This window comes from Miscanthus floridulus, chromosome 4 (genome assembly GCF_019320115.1).
Source record: "Miscanthus floridulus cultivar M001 chromosome 4, ASM1932011v1, whole genome shotgun sequence".
NCBI lineage: Eukaryota > Viridiplantae > Streptophyta > Magnoliopsida > Poales > Poaceae > Miscanthus > Miscanthus floridulus.
The window spans coordinates 78409804-78425726 of record NC_089583.1 but is presented as its reverse complement, the minus strand read 5'-3'; the positions used below and the strand labels follow the sequence as shown (position 1 = coordinate 78425726).

General features: G+C 54.4%; 1 protein-coding gene across 1 annotated transcript; it reads left to right on the top strand.

Moving 5' to 3' along the window:
- The first annotated feature begins 12613 nt into the window (after positions 1-12613).
- LOC136551792 (uncharacterized) lies at positions 12614-14247 on the top strand. The gene has a single exon (XM_066543336.1). The coding sequence runs from the start codon at positions 12828-12830 to the stop codon at positions 14097-14099; it is 1272 nt and encodes a 423-aa protein (XP_066399433.1). The 5' UTR covers positions 12614-12827; the 3' UTR covers positions 14100-14247.
- Positions 14248-15923: the final 1676 nt, after the last annotated feature.

The following is a 15923-nucleotide window of genomic DNA, read 5'->3' as shown; positions in this document are numbered from 1 at the left end:
TCACATGGCCCTTCGCGGTCTGGGGGCTTGACCTGGTTGGGCCACTTAAAAAGGCGCCCGGGGGCTTTACCCACTTGCTTGTCACCATAGACAAGTTCACAAAATGGATTGAAGCTCGGCCAATATCCACAATCAAATCCGAGCAAGCTGTGCTGTTCTTTCTCGACATCATCCATCGCTTTGGAGTACCGAACTCCATCATCACAGACAACGGCACGCAGTTCACCGGTAGGAAATTCGTTCGTTTCTGTGATGAACAACACATCCGAATCGATTGGGCAGCCGTCGCGCACCCCCGAACGAACGGCCAGGTCGAGCGCGCAAACGGCATGCTTCTTCAAGGCCTCAAACCCAGAATTTTCAACCGGTTGAACAAGTTCGGCGCACGTTGGCTCGCTGAGCTCCCGGCTGTGCTCTGGAGCCTGAGGACGACTCCTAGCCTGGGCCACCGGCTACACACCCTTCTTCATGATCTATGGTTCCGAAGCCGTTCTCCCGACGGACCTTGACTACGGAGCACCAAGAATAAGAGCATATGACGAACAGGGAGCCGAGGCATCTCACCAAGACGCCATGGACCAGCTGGATGAAGCCCGCGACATCGCCCTCCTCCGTTCAGCTAAGTACCAGCAAGCGTTACGGCGGTACCACAGCCGACAGGTGCGGGGTCGAGCCTTCAACGTCGGAGACCTCGTCCTCCGTCTTGTGCAGAGCAACAAGGACCGCCACAAACTCTCCCCGCCCTGGGAAGGGCCCTACATCGTCGCGGAAATACTTCGCCCAGGCGCCTACCGGTTGAAAACCATCAAAGGCGAGGTCTTCACCAACGCCTGGAACATTGAGCAGCTACGTCGTTTCTATCCTTAAAATAAGCTTACACTTTTCCCTATCAGTTTTTGTCTTAACAGAACTCCGATCCTTAGTAACTACCGACCCCTGCAAATCGCGAGGGGTCAGACCTCACTCGGGGGCTGGCATGTGATCGTAACATATGTCATGTGTAGTACAAGTATTACGCTTGTAAAAAATCCCTGTGTTATACTTGCAAACATTTTTCTAAGTTTTCCATTCGCCTCATAAACGAGTCTCGAGGGCTAAGATCTTGGGAACCAATTCTGAATACGACTGGTAGGACTGCGAGACACCCACGCCCCAGCGGCTGCAACCTCTTTGCTCACCAGTTCAGTCAGAATTAGTTCGCCCACGTTCCTAGCTCCCTATGACTTAGACCATGAGAAGAGTTGGAAAGCATTAAAATGATTTGCCATAAGCAAAGGATGTAATTTTGTTCATTTTTTGCACAAATTCACCACTTACAAAGCGATGTCATTACAAAAAAGGTACAATATACTCTGAGGACTGTTTACTCGGGGGCTTCCCCACAACGTTATTTCATTACAGTCTCGGCTCAGCTCTACCACAAGTGCTACTACGGTCGCCGCGCCACGCTAACGTCCGGGGCGTGTACACGGGCCAGTTCGTCTACTGCGGTCGCCGTGCCACGCTCTCCATCGGCAACGTCCGGGGCGTGTACACGGGCCAGTTCGTCTACTGCGGTCGCCGTGCCACGCTCTCCATCGGCGACGTCCGGGGCGTGTACATGGGCCAGCTCGTCCACTACGGTCGCCGTGCCACGCTCTCCATCGGCGACATCTTCGCTGGATCCTCGAAGGCGCCACCATCTACGACGCCTCCGCCGGAGCGTCCGGGGACTACGCCATCGTCGTCAGCCGCGACCCCGGCAGCGACGCCACCGCCATGACGTCTGGAGACTACGCCATCATCCCCAGCCATAACCCTGACAACGGCGTATGGGCAGGAAACGCCTCCCGCCAAGGGAGGAGCACAGCGAACGACGACGCAGTCGACGACGTACGACGCCCACCGGCGCCTCCTTTCCTTCGGCAGCAGCGACTCCTCAGCAAGGGCCGCGCACACCATCTCATCTACGTTGGATAACCTCCGGCTCGACATCACGCACCAGAATCACGAGCAAGTTTGTAAGTTCTCTATCTCTCTCTGGCATTACTCTTCCTCACTCAGGAACCACCGCGACGCACGGACGCGTTGGACGGAAAGGAAGAAGAAGGAGAGATAGCGGCTCGGAGGCAGAAGGGGAGGTGGGATGAGAACTCCTCTCCCCCTCCCTATTTAAGGAGGAGGCGCAGTAACTAAGGAAAGGCGAAAGGTCGGACGAAAAACCCTCTCCCTTCCCCTTTTTTAATACGCAATCAATGCTGATTGATATCTGAGGGGACGCGCCGGAAGTGACGGGACGAACCCCGGTCTACGAAGCGTCCCTCTTTGGTCAAACTGAACACTGCCTGGGTATGGCCCGCCACTGACCCGCTCCGGACGCGGCGATTAAGGCACCCACATAGGCAGACAACTTTTTCGCCTTCCCATGCAGGACCACGGACGACCCGATGACGGGACCCTTCAGATCTCCTGGGTCGACCGTTCGGCTCAGAAGACACGACCAAAGAAAGATAAGCCTCTCAGCTTTCTCACTTTATACGTTAAAATTCGTTCGCAAGATTCCGACCCCGTCAAATAGCAGGGACGCGAGCATCACTCGGGGGCTGTCGAGGATGACTACCAGTCTAGACATCCTCTTCACCCGACCCCTCCGTACGCCCGAAACTAAGGGCGCGACATACAGGCACAAAGCTTTGAGTAAAACTGGACGAACTAGCAAACCCTACGCCCCGATAGCTACGGTGTTTCTGTTTACCAGAAAAATCCTACTCAACGCCCCTCGCGTCTCTAGTTTCGACGTCGGCCCTCTCAATGAAGGGATCGGAGGGGTCCGCCTACAGAGTCTCCCCCAAAGGAGAAGCTGTCAGGCTGCCCAAGTTAATCGAACGGCTCGGATCGTCACCGAGACACGAAAACAAAGAATAGCAATTCTTACGCAGGTTTTTTCAACCTCGTCACAAACGTCGGGGCCCGAACCCATCTGCTAGGAGCTTTTCCGCCACTCACATCACCAAGGTAACGTTACCGACCCCGCCTTTATTTTCAATTAAATATTGCATTCAAAACATTCTCATTCGATATAGGCAACCATAGGCTGAGGTTCGAAGGCCGGCCCGCGAGGGCTCGAGGCCGCCTCACGCCAAACAGGGCCAGGGAGAGATAACCAAGACGAGCCCCAGCGGCCCTGCCCGATCCCGCTCAGAAGCGAACCGGGACGTCTCGACCTTCTCTCGTTCGATTCTAACCTCGAGCCAAACCCACAGAATCTCCATCGAGGAGAGGCCATCGGGCCCCCTGAGCTTATCGAACGACTCAGGCATCTGCCGGGAGGCGGGTTAAGAAGTTGTGGAGTGCCACCAGAGGGCTCTGCCGACCCCATCAGCAAATGATGGACCCGGATTCCGCACGAACGTACCCGTTAGCGAGCTCGTTGAGCGCGGTACTCAAGCCGTCGAGGCAAGTGTCGTTCACTCAGCCCCTCCGATTGCGAAAACCGAGGACGGGGTAACACGCAAATAACAACCGACCCCTATCAGACCCTAACAAGGCTCGGGGGCTCGCGCCAAACAATGCAGGGACAAAGACCCCACCTTGCCGAGCCCATAGAGTCCCCAGTTGGGATTTCTGTTGGAAGACAGGGCGGGGATTATTGCGTTGACATCCATTGTCACCAAAACCACGATTCCGATCTCCAGTAACACCCGACCCCAGCAGGTGCCGGGGTCGGACCTTACTCGGGGGCTGTTAAGGTACGGCTACCTCCTCAATCTCCTCGCATTATAATTAGCGGCATAATTCAGGGGAACATATTGGTAAGACCGTAAAAAATCAAATCGCAAAAAAATCAAACAAAACGAAATTAAGACGCAAAAGCACGAAAGGCGTCCAGACTCGAAAATACCGACACTTGTCCACATATTACATATAAGCTGTTCTCAAAATTTTTCGATTAATTACTCCCGCGAAGGGAGAACCATTTCTTTCAGACTGTCTGCCAGGTTCTTCGCAAGGGGAGCGACCATCTTCTCCATTTCCTCCAGCTCTTCATCCTCGTAGGTGGACGGAAAGCCTTCGCTCATCACCCTCAGGTTTATTTCCTTCTCATAATGGGCGTGGGCGACGGTGAAGGCCTGGGTAATCCCGGCGTGAAAAGCACTCTCCTCAAGTTGGCCCACCCGAGCCGTGATACCTCCGACACGAGCCGCGAGCGGGCTGGTCTCCACCGGCTCCGTCACATTCAGGGCGTTAAGGACCACCCCGACCGCAGCTTGTAGAAGATCATGCTCATCGCTCTCCGCCTGAAGGGCCCTGCGCGTATAGGCAGCCTCTTTCTCCAGCTTGGTGGCGACGTTCTCAGCACTCAACTTTCCTTTCACCGCGTCATCAAGCTCCGCCCGGAGAGAGCGGACCACCTCGACGTCCTCATCCACCTTCTGCTGGAGGGCTGTGGCCCTACTCTCGGCCTTCTGCCGGAGGTCCCGCTCCATCTCCAGCTCCTTCAGGACTTCGCCGGCCTTCTCATTGGCCGCGGCATTCCTCTGCAGCAGCTCGTCTCGCTCTTTTTTGAGTCTGGCAATCTCCTCTCCATCCAGCTTAGACCTCGCCGACAGGTCCTCGAACATCCCGTGCGCCTCCTCCGCATCCTGACGCGCCTGGGCCTCCCGCTCTTGGACGATAGCAAGCTGGGCGGCCATGTTTGCTCGCAGCCGGGCCTCCTCGGAGAGGCGATCCCGCTCTGCCTTCTGCTCACGGAGGAATTGGGATTTTTTCCGGCTACGAGCAACAAGAATCTGAAGAAGAAGAAGACTGATATCAGAAATGCGAGAATCCACAAACACACGAAGAAAGAAAAAAGAAAGTCCAGAAAATACCTGAGAGGTAGGGATAACGATCTCACGGAGGGCTCCTCTGGCCTGATCCAGGGCGTTCAGCATGGTCGAGATCCCGATGTCAAGACCTTCTCGCTCCATACTCTCGGAATGATCATCGAGCGAGAAAAGAGCCGACGTCGGGTCCTGAGCAGCCATCCACTGGAGCGGCGGCTCCCCCCGCGCAGGGGAGCGGCTTCCTCCCGACAAGGGGGCCGGTGGCGGCTCCCTCCTGACCCTGTGTGGCACCACCGCCGCACTCAAGGACCCTCCGGATGGACCCTCCTCCGTCTGGACCGCTTCGGGCGCCACGGGCGGATCCACATGGGCACCTGGTGGCGCGGATTGCACCACGCCCTCGGGTGCCACCACGACCGCGCCCGGCTGATCCTGGCTCGGCGCAGTCACGATCACCTTCACCGGCGGTATGCGGTCCTCGGCCGGCTCTTCCACGCCCGCCGCGGAAGAAGCCGCTCGCTCAGTGGCCTCCGCGGGCGTGGGAGCCACCATGGACGCCGTCGGTTCGGCCAACGCGGCCCCAACGTCGGCACCACCCCTGCCCGAAACAGGGGTGACTCCAGGCGACGCCGTCTGTCCCGCTTGAAGGGCGAGACTCTTCTTGGGCGCCAGCCCCAGGGGGTGACCCGTCCGCAAGAACCTACACAGAGGTAATAACCGTTAAGTCAAAATAAAAATGGAAAAAAGATGAAAACAGAGGAGTCAAGAGCTTACGTTGACGTCCTCGGCCGACGGAAGCGTTTTGGGGACGGATCCCCAGATCCCTGCCCTGACTCGTCCGGACGGGACCGTTTCATACCTGCCCCCTGCCCCGGGGCAGGGGGGTTCATCTCGTCGGGCGCAGCGCCGGAGTCGCTCCCCTCCATCGTCTCGCCGGGCGCGGCACCGGAGCCGTCCCCCTCCCTCGTCTCACGGGGCGCAGCACCAGAGCTGCTCCCCTCCATCACCTCACAAGGCGCGGCACCAAAGCTGGGCGCGGCTCCAGTACCACCCCCCTCCACGATCGCCTCAGGGTCGGCGGCAACAAGCCCGGCGTCCCCCATCCACCGATCCTCGGCCGGCACGCCGTGCGAAGCGGCGGATTCGCCGGCCTCCACCGACCTCATTGATTCACTTCCCTCTGCGTGAAAAGCAAAGGGCCCCTGCACGGGTGGGTGGCCACTTGTCAGCATTTCCTCATCCTCCAGGACGCCCCAATCCACGTCGACGGCTACCTCGTCGTCACCGTCGTCATCATCATCATCGTCGTCATCCTCACTGCTCACGTCCTCTCCCCGATCCCGTGCCTCCTGCTTCAGTCGTTTCGCCTTCTTCATCTCCTCCTTTGCCTTCTTGTCCCGCTCGGCCGCGAGTCGATTCGCCGCCGCCACAGCCCTGTCCTTCGGCAGTGGAGCCGGACTATCCTTGAAGACTAGCCCCCTCGGCTAGCCCCAACATCACAAAAGCAAGTATTAAAAAGGGAGATTCAGGAGAAAGAAAAGAGTGCAGGGGAAGAGGGCTTACGAATTCGAAGAACCCAGGCTCCGGCCGCATTGGAGGATGCCCGGGCACCGGATACACGATGTCGAGGACCATGCCGGCAGAATCCTTCGTCGGCTCCGTCGCTTCCTTGACACGCTGCGCCACTTCCGAATAAGGGAGCGCCTCGTCAACGAGCACCGTTCCCTCGAACGACATCCCTGGCATCATCCGATGCAGGGGAAGCACGCGCGCCATCAGTGGCGCCACCCTCCTCGCGTGGTAAGCACCGATAATCCCCGACCCCTTTACACCCCGACCCTTCAGGGCATGGAGGGCGGAGAGAAGGTCGGAGATGTGCTTCTTGTCTTTAGTCTGGACGCCCCAGCCCCATGACGCCGGAGCATCCACAATAAGACGTCCGGTGTACTTCGGTAGGGGGGCACTCGCATCATCCCTAACATAAAACCATTGCGAATGCCATCCCTTGTTGGATGTGGCCAGACGCATGTACGGGTAACCCTTCGATCGGGTATGGCGCAGGTGAATGCTGGCACACCCCATCGGTGCGTCTACTTCTTTCCCCCCAATCTTCCTCCTCGACAGACTAACGCTAAAGAAATGCCGCCACAGATCAAAATGGGGATCGATCCCCAGGAAACCCTCGCACAGGGCAACAAACGCTGCCATATGCTGTATCCCATTGGGAGTTAGATGCTGCAGCTCTACCTCATAGTAATCTAATAGCCCCCGAAGGAATCTATGCGCGGGTACCCCGAATCCCCGCTCATGGAAGAGGGCAAAAGAGACGACATACCCTTCAGGCGGCACCGGCTCACCCTCGTCGCCAGGAAGCAACCACTCCTGGACGGCGGATTGTGGGCGGAGAAGGCCACGGCGAACGAGGCCCTCCAGACGCCGGGAAGAGATGCTTGATCTGCCCCACAACTCCATTGAGGCAGTAGGGGGGAAGGGCAGGCGCGAGCTTAACGGCGGCTGGAACACGAACGCAGGCCGGTCGACGGTGGCAATGCGGGCGTGAGGGGCTGGGAAGATTGGCGGCGGATGTCTCAGAACGCAAAGGAAGGGGAGCGAAATACGGGACCCTGGGGGCGAACCCCGCGGTTTTATAGGGGGCGACGGACACGAGAAGGGCAACCGTCCGCCTCGATCTCCGGGCCTGCCACGCGCGCCCCCGCGTCGCGTCGCGGGACACGCGCCCGCAGTCCCTATCTTCTTATCCCAAAAATCTCGGCGGACGGTTCGCCTTCCCCAAGCGAATCCGGACTCTCTGCCCACCGGGGAAGCGCAAGCCACAAAGGCCTGTTTCTTTTCTCTTTGGCCCACCTAGGGTCCAGCAACTCGCCGGCCAGCCCAACTAAGAAGGAATCCACGAACGATCCGCCATCAGGGGCAGAAGCACCAGTTAGGACAGCCCCGAGTCAGTCCCCAGCGAACGGGACGCCACGACCCACTCGAAAAAACACCCAGTTGATGAAAAACTAAGTCCTTCAGCCTTACCCGCGAAGGGGCCGATACAACCCCCCGGGCGACTCTACTCGAGTCACCCGGGGGCTCGGGGGCTACACCCATCGGGTGCGCTCGCGCGCACCCTCCGGCAATTTAGCTTCGGCGAAATCGAAAAACACCCTCCAGGCGGTTCTGCCCGAATCACCTAGAGTCTCGGGGGCTACTGTCGGGGACCTAATACCGGGGTACCCCAGAAGGTGGAACCGATAACCACCGAACGTAAAAAACTTCTGGACGCATAAGGGCGCCATGTCATCCTTTGTTCGAATGACAGGAGTTCGGTTCCGCCTCGCCCGACACCCTTGGGACGGGCTCGGTCTCGCCCGAGGACCGAGGGATAAACTCCGTCTCGCCCGACGCCTTGAGGACGGGCTCGGTCTCGCCCGAGGGCTGAGGGATGAGTTCCGTCTCGCCCGATCCCGGAGGGGTGGGGTCAGCCTCACCCGACGCCTTTGTGGGATAACCCTGCCTCGCCCCAAAGGCTCAAGGCTAATCTCCGTCTCGCCCGACGCCTATAGGGCGGGCTCGGTCTCGCCCGAAGGCTAAGGGATAGATTCCGCCTCGCCCGATCCCGGAGGGATAGGGTTAGTCTCGCCCAAGAGATAGGGACTGGCCTCCGTCTCATCCGACGGCCCAGAACGAGCCTCGCCCTGATCGATATCTATCCCTCATAACGATGGGTACAGGACGAGACAAGACGTTCGGGTCAACCATGGCTCCAACGACCATACCCTGCACCCTGACAGGAAAAGAACTGCCAGGGAACGACAGGACTGACGCTTTAGACCCTTCCGGGCGCCGCAGAGCCCAAAAGGTATTACAGGTACGTGCACCTCACTCTGTAGAGTTGTAGGCGCCGCCTTCAGCTCTGGGACACGGAACCCAACGAAGATATACGACAACCGCTACACTCCAAGAACGGATTTGCTATCTCCACGAACGACGGATACTCCGTCACCGCGCTGTGGACCCGAGGAAGCGGGGGGGGGCCCTCTTCCCGACCCCTCAGGTCCTCCAAGTCAGAGAGCCTTGGCCACGGCGCTACACCGGACCCCGACCCCGAATTCTCCCAACAGGAATCATGGGAACCAGAAGGCGTGTGGAGCAAGGCTGGGGGAGGCCCCTAAGTCAAAACCACTGTACTACAGCCCATACCCTGGGGGCAGCATGCTGTGACTGATCTGACATCCTACAGAGATATTGACGACATCATAAGCACTTATCTTCCTTCGCACTCATCAGAATGGAGGACCTGACCAGGTAGACATGAGCCACAAGGCTAAGTAGAGTACGCATCCTGGAGCTCTCACCCTTGTAAAGCCAGCCCCTTCATCTATAAAAGGGGAGGCATGTCCTCCATCAAACGGACGGGAAAAATAGGACCGAACAATAGAACGCACTCACACACATTCAAGCAGCTACGAAGCTCTTGACCACCTTTCAATCCTTCGATCAGAGACTTGGGACCAGTCCCTCTCTCGGCAGTTTGTATCCCTTACTACAGATCGTTTACGGTGCTAATAACACAAGCAGCAACAAACTGGACGTAGGGACGTTCCGTCCGAACCAGTATAATTCCTGTGTCCTTTAGCGCACCATCCGAACCTAACGCGCATTACTATAAATTTACTTGCCGGTGCTTGTACGAAACACCGACACTAAGAGACCCTGTTTCAAATTTACATTGATGGACCGCTTGTCCACGAGAGGACTTCAATGATCTGATATAAGAAAGCCAAGTGCTGTAATATCCTATCCTACTAGAAACGCGGGCGCGGCTTTGCCGCGCCTTCCCTTTCGATTAGGCCAGTGGCAATAAGAATATAGATGTAGTAATGAGAAACTCAGCAATTTTTTATTTATTTTATGATTTTTATGTATTTTCGAGATTTTATCATCGTGAAGGTATAATTTTATTTGCCCCTTAAAAGCATAGGTAAAAGTTTATATGAAAAAATCCTTACTAAAACATGTGATATTATGGATGCACTGCATAGTTCTACTCGTTAGGATTTCAGATCAACTTGATTTTCTAATTTACAATTTTTTCTGTGATTTACTATGCAATTTTAAAGTTTCAGCTAATTTATTTTTTGAAAAAAGAGATATAATTAAAGGTGGCCTGTATTTTGATTTGAGAAAAATCTGAGGAGGTTTTCATAAAAATTGTTGAGAGTGTCTCTGGAGCACGAGTTGATTTTCGATAAAGTGAAGGTCTTTTTTGTAAAAAAACCCAGAGCCCATCTGTTCTGGACTACGGATTGATTTGGAAATAATCTGAGATGTTTTTTGCAAAATATTCTGAGAGGACCTCTGAAGCGCAAGTTGATTTCAAAAAAATAGAAGGGGGTTTTTTTCGTAAAATAACCGCGGATTGTCCGCGCGTCCGATCAAACGGCCGTGAAAAGCCTATGACATGGCACGCCGGCTGGCCTAGGTTTGAGCGTAGGTTTCATACGTAAAAGATACGATTGAACCGCTCAAGACCTGTGTGGCTTTGCCCATCGAGTGAGGGACAAAAGCACGGTAGAAAATAGAGACCTGTTCATATATTAACAAGACACGATAAAAAAATGTAGAAAAAAATGACCTGTTCATTGATACACGACCAGAGAACGTTTATTCAACACATGGGTCCGTTTGGCTTACTGAAACTTAGCTGAATTGGCTGAAAAATACTGTTCTAACTAAATTGTTGTGAGGAAAAAAATACTGTTTCTAGCTAAAAACATAAGCTAAATAGTAGGATTATAAGGTAAGCTGAACGGGGCCATTGTATATTCACAAAATACAGCCGCCTGATCAGATCCAACACATTGTACACGTAAAGAAAGTAATGATGGATTGTGACTAGCGCCATGTTCGTTTGACTTTTAAGTTATGATTGAAAGTATTATTGGCTGATTTATTATGAGAGAAAAATATATATTCGTTGACTGAAAAAGTATGGTTTATAAGCTAAACGAATAGGGCGTAGATGGTAACAGTAAGACACTAATATCCAATGGAGCTGTTCTGTCATACACTTCATTTTATGGCATAAATATACACTTCGACACAGTGATGCAGCTCTAACCCACCTTTGGGAATAGACGACACACAAACACTTCCAGACCTGGTCACTATCTGCAAGAGCAGACTGTAGCTATAGCACCGGAGATATTCATGTGAATGCTTGCAGCGTCAGCTTAACCTGTGTTTATTTTTCTCTTCTAAACTTTAGTCTCTGTCATATTGAATGTTTGAACACATATATGTAATATTAAATATAGACTAATTACGAAACTAAATGCACAGATTGAGGCTAATTTGCGAGACGAATTTTTTTAAACCTAATTAGTCTATGATTTGACAATGTGATGCTATAGTAAACATATGTTACTTATGGATTAATTAGGCTTAATAAATTCGTCTCGTGAATTGCCGAAGACTTATATAATTTATTTTATTATTACTATGTGAACTCAACGTGACATCCTCATATGACATCTGATGTGATATCCCTGAACTTTAGTCCAATGTTTAAACAACAGATGTGATGTGCGAAGACAAATTTGCAACCCACCATCCTAGCATTGTAGCATGCATCAGCGCCCACTAACTCCCTCCCTAAACCATGGCAAATTGGCAATCCAGGGACCGGATTCCTTGAAACCACGGACGGCACGCGCTCGACGGGTAATAAACTACCAGCGTCGCCCGATGGCTTCAGGCTCCAGCTACAGACGCGGCCCGCTTGCAATCGGAGCGCGGTTTCCGTGGAGGTGGGTCGATCGCCGTCGCCGGCGGGTTGACCGTTCCTTTGCCTCTCGTCCTCTGACTCTCAGCCGATCCGGTCGTCTGTCCTTGCATTGGTCCGTCGATCCGGTCGTCCTCCGGTCCACGGCACCGAACAAGAATCAGCGCTGAATTAGCGTGGTCTTCACCTCACGTGCTCTGCGGCTAGGCTACTGCCACCACCCGCCCGTGGAAGTGGAGGCGGAGCACGGGCGGGGTGGCTCGACGGTTCGGTGCACCCTGAGCCTCCGCGGTGGCGGTGCTCGTTTTCTCCTCCCCGGGCGGCGGGCCGGTGTCTCGTCGTTTCCTCCTTTTTTTTTGGGACTCCCCCGATTCTTGGTTGCATCATGTCGTGTGTATTGTCGCGACCGGCATCGGCATGCATGCAATCTGTATCCACGGGCACGGGGGAGTACCATATCTAGCACGAACGAATCGAGGCTCCGGCTGATCGACCCACTCGTACCATGTCGTGCGTGATTAGGCCTCGACTCATGATTAAGCCTTGGCGAGCAAAAAGGAGCGGAGTGCCCTTTGGAATAGGCAACGCGGAGTGCAGTGCAGAGAGTTGGCGTGCGAAGTTCTCGGCTTTCAGATAGTATGTTATTAGTCGTGTTAGAAAGCAGTGAAGTTGACCGAGCTTGAAGTCATCGGATGCTAAGTCCTCATTATGTTGGATTATTAGATCGACCTAAAAACCTACTCAGTTAGACTAGAATGACATTTCACGTAATTTAAACAACCAGAATGACAGTTGACTGTAATTGGTTAGCTAATGCAAAAAAAAAAACATCCTTATCCAACAACAGGTGTTTGGTTAGACTTGAGGGCCACTCCTGTCCCAAAACCTTCACAGATCAAGGTCTACTATTCTTTAATCGGGGTGAAATGGAAGTGATAAGCTATGCTTAGCAACCTGCATTTGAATTTTTCAGATTGAGCTCTTATAATTTTTTTCTCACGCTAAGATGTAGACTCCACGCAACAAGTGATTGAACAATTCCCACTCTAAACAACCCGAATAAACAACAGAGAAGACCAGTTCGTTCACACTCGCCTCGTTATTAACTGCACACGAATCAACCAGGCTTCGCGTTCGGCGTCTGACATCAAAACTTCGAAATTAACAACGAACGCCTGCGTTTTCAGCGCAAAATCTCTGTGGTTTCCATCCCAAGTGCAGAAGGAGAACGCGCGATGCCCGACGCGATACCGGCCTGTTTCCGCACCGCGGCGACGCCCGGCGGCCGGGCGTCGGCCGCCGCATCGGGGTCCGGCGGCTCCGGGGCGGGGACGAGCCTGGCCACGTCCGTCTACGACACGCGCCTCGGCCTAGCCGCGCTATCCTGGTCGCGCGCCGCGCTGGGGCTCAGCCTCCGCGCCGTGCTCCGCGTCCCCTCCGCGGCGGCGTCTGACGACGGCGGCGAGTGCGAGTGCGAGTGCGACGACGAGGAGGCGACGGTGGCCGTGCGCGTGCGGCCGTGGCTGCTGTGGCGGCGGCGCGGGTCCAAGCGCTTCCGCGTGCGGGGCCGCCGCGTGGTGGACCTGGCCTGGGACCTCTCCCGCGCGCGCTTCCCGCCCTCGGGCGGCTCCCCGGAGCCCTGCTCGGGGTACTTCGTCGCCGTCGTGGTGGACGGCGAGATGGCGGTCGTCGCGGGGGACATGGCGGAGGAGGCCTACAGGAAGACCAAGGCGCGACGCCCGCCCGGGCCGGGCCCCGTCCTCGTCTCGCGCCGCGAGCACGTGTCCATGCGCGACGGCGGAGGACGCGGGCACCGGACCTGCGTCGTCGTGCGCGGCAAGCAGCGGGAGATCTCGGTGGATCTCGTCTCGCGCGCCGCCGCCCAGGGCGGCCAGGGGCGGGAGCGGGACAGGGCCGAGGTCGGCATGTCCGTCTCCGTCGACGGCGATCGCGTGCTCCACGTCCGCCGCCTGCGCTGGAAGTTCCGCGGCACCGAGAAGGTGGACCTCGGCGGCGGCGACCGCGTCCTCGTCTCCTGGGACCTTCATAACTGGCTCTTCCCCGCGCCCGACACCTCGCCACCCGACGCAGCCGTCGCCGCTGCCGCACTCACCGCGGCCGCAGCTCCGCCCGCGCACGCCGTCTTCGTCTTCCGCTTCAAGCTCGCCGGCTGCAACGGCGAGGAGCGTGACCCAGCCGACGACGCCAAGGAGAAGGAGCTGCTCGACAAGACCGGGGGAGGCGGCGGCGGCTGGGCAGGCTACGTTGGTAGGTGGGGGAGAGGGGGGGACTGGAGCGAGAGCAGCAGCAATGGCGAGAAGCGGAGGAGGAAGAGGGGGCAGGCCAGCAGGCTGGCCAAGGTGAGCTCCTCCTCGTCGGCGTCAGTGGCGTCCTCCTCCGCATCGTGGGCGAGTGGCTCCACTGTCATGGACTGGGGCAGCCCCGAGGAGGCCGAGCTGCAGAGCGGCGACGGCTTCTCCCTCCTCGTCTACGCCTGGAAGAACTAGTGTGTGTGATGGGCTAGCGGCGGCTGCGGCGGTAGCGGCTTGCCGGCATTGTTTCGATTGATGATTGGTTCGCAATTCAGTGAGGATTTCTCTTCCCATTGTTGTAAGTTGCAATTGTTCAGCGAGCAATGTTCTTGTGCAGTTTTGAGTGCTCGACTGACCAGAGTCGTGTTTTTCTCTAACAACGTTTCAGTACGAACCGTATTTTCCCGTGTGAACAGTAAAAATTTAAGTCGCGCCGAACACTGCCCAAGCCGCCATTTTTACCCTTCCTTCCATCGACAACCAGAGAAATGAACATCTAGAGAAACCATGCTCATGCTGTGTGATCCAGAGTCCATCATCAAATCAAACTTACTGTAGGAGGCCAATCGCTAAATTCTACTACAAATCATTGGTCTGCTCCCTTAATTAGATATATACATTGTGGACTTGGAATCGGATACAGATTTGGAGCTAAACAAGTGATAGACCCTAGTGGTTGAGTGACTAGATCTCTTGATTTAGAAAAAAAAAAAAAGAGCTTCTGCGCTTTGTTTTCCATGTCTCCCGTGACACTAGCTGAAAAGAAAGATTGGATTGCTCGGCTATTATTGGAAACTTGCGAGCTTAATTCCCAATCATGGGCTGATAGGTGACAAAAGCCGGGTTGTTTGGATGGCGACGTTCACATGCTGATGCTGGTGGCCCGCTGGGATTGTGGCTGTCAGTTGTTCTCTGGCTTAAGTGAGTGGCTCAGGCTGGTGGTTAAGTCATGCTTAGGGTGCGTTTAGTTCGGCAAAGTTTGCACCTACAAACTTGTTCGGCAAAGTTTGCACCTACAAACTTTGCATAGTGCACGATTCTCCACTGTAGCATTTTCGTTTGTATTTGTGAATTATTGTCCAAACATTGACTAACTAGGCTCAAAAGATTCGTCTCGCAAAGTTAAAGCAAACTGTGCAATTAGTTTTTGATTTCGTCTACATTTATACCGCAAGTTTAATATGACGAGGAATCTTCTTTTTGTATAGTGCATTTTTGAAAAACTAAACAAGGGCTTAAACAATGACAATCCGGTGGGGGCTTGCCGCCATAATGCCATGAGTGCTGCAGCCAAAACAATGTGGTATCGATGCGAGTCTTTGGTAGGCTGTCACGGGGCATTAGCAACTAATTGGCTGATGGTATTTTGAAATGCGCTCGTAGTGGAGGTTGGGGGGTCCTAGTGTCAATTTAAATTGAGGGAATTGCACTGACGGCTCCCCATTTCCATTGTGCGGAAATGTCACCGAATGTCATGCTTTTGATTTTTGTTATGAAGACCCAGGGAGGATGAGTTAACGTCGAGCGCTGTTTTAATTCAAGAGTTGGTTTCAAAGGCAAGAGGGTTTGATGAATTTGTTGTTCATCCATAGGAAGAGGTCCGTGAATCATGATATTGAGGCATTTGTTCTTTCAAAGGCAAGAGGCTCGCTGAAATTTGGTTGATGTTGACGCTGATGCTGATTTATTGTGAGAGAAAAAAGAATAGTTCCTTCGTGGAAGGAATAATGCATGAAGAAATGCAGCTGTATGACTGCTGGAGCAGTATCTCATACGAGCACATCCTTCTCATTTGGGGGAAAAAAGTTGTAGTAGCTCAGAAGGTCCATGCATCTATAACTAGCAGTATCTCAGATTTGGTCCTGTTCGTTTGGAGGAATCTGAATAAATCTAGAGAAATTTATGAGAGAAAAACACTGTTCCGAATGAAAAAAAGAAACGGATCGATGCGGGTTTAAGGACATACGAACGTGACCTTAGACTTGTACTGTAGTACTGATTATTTATGCGATTTAGACT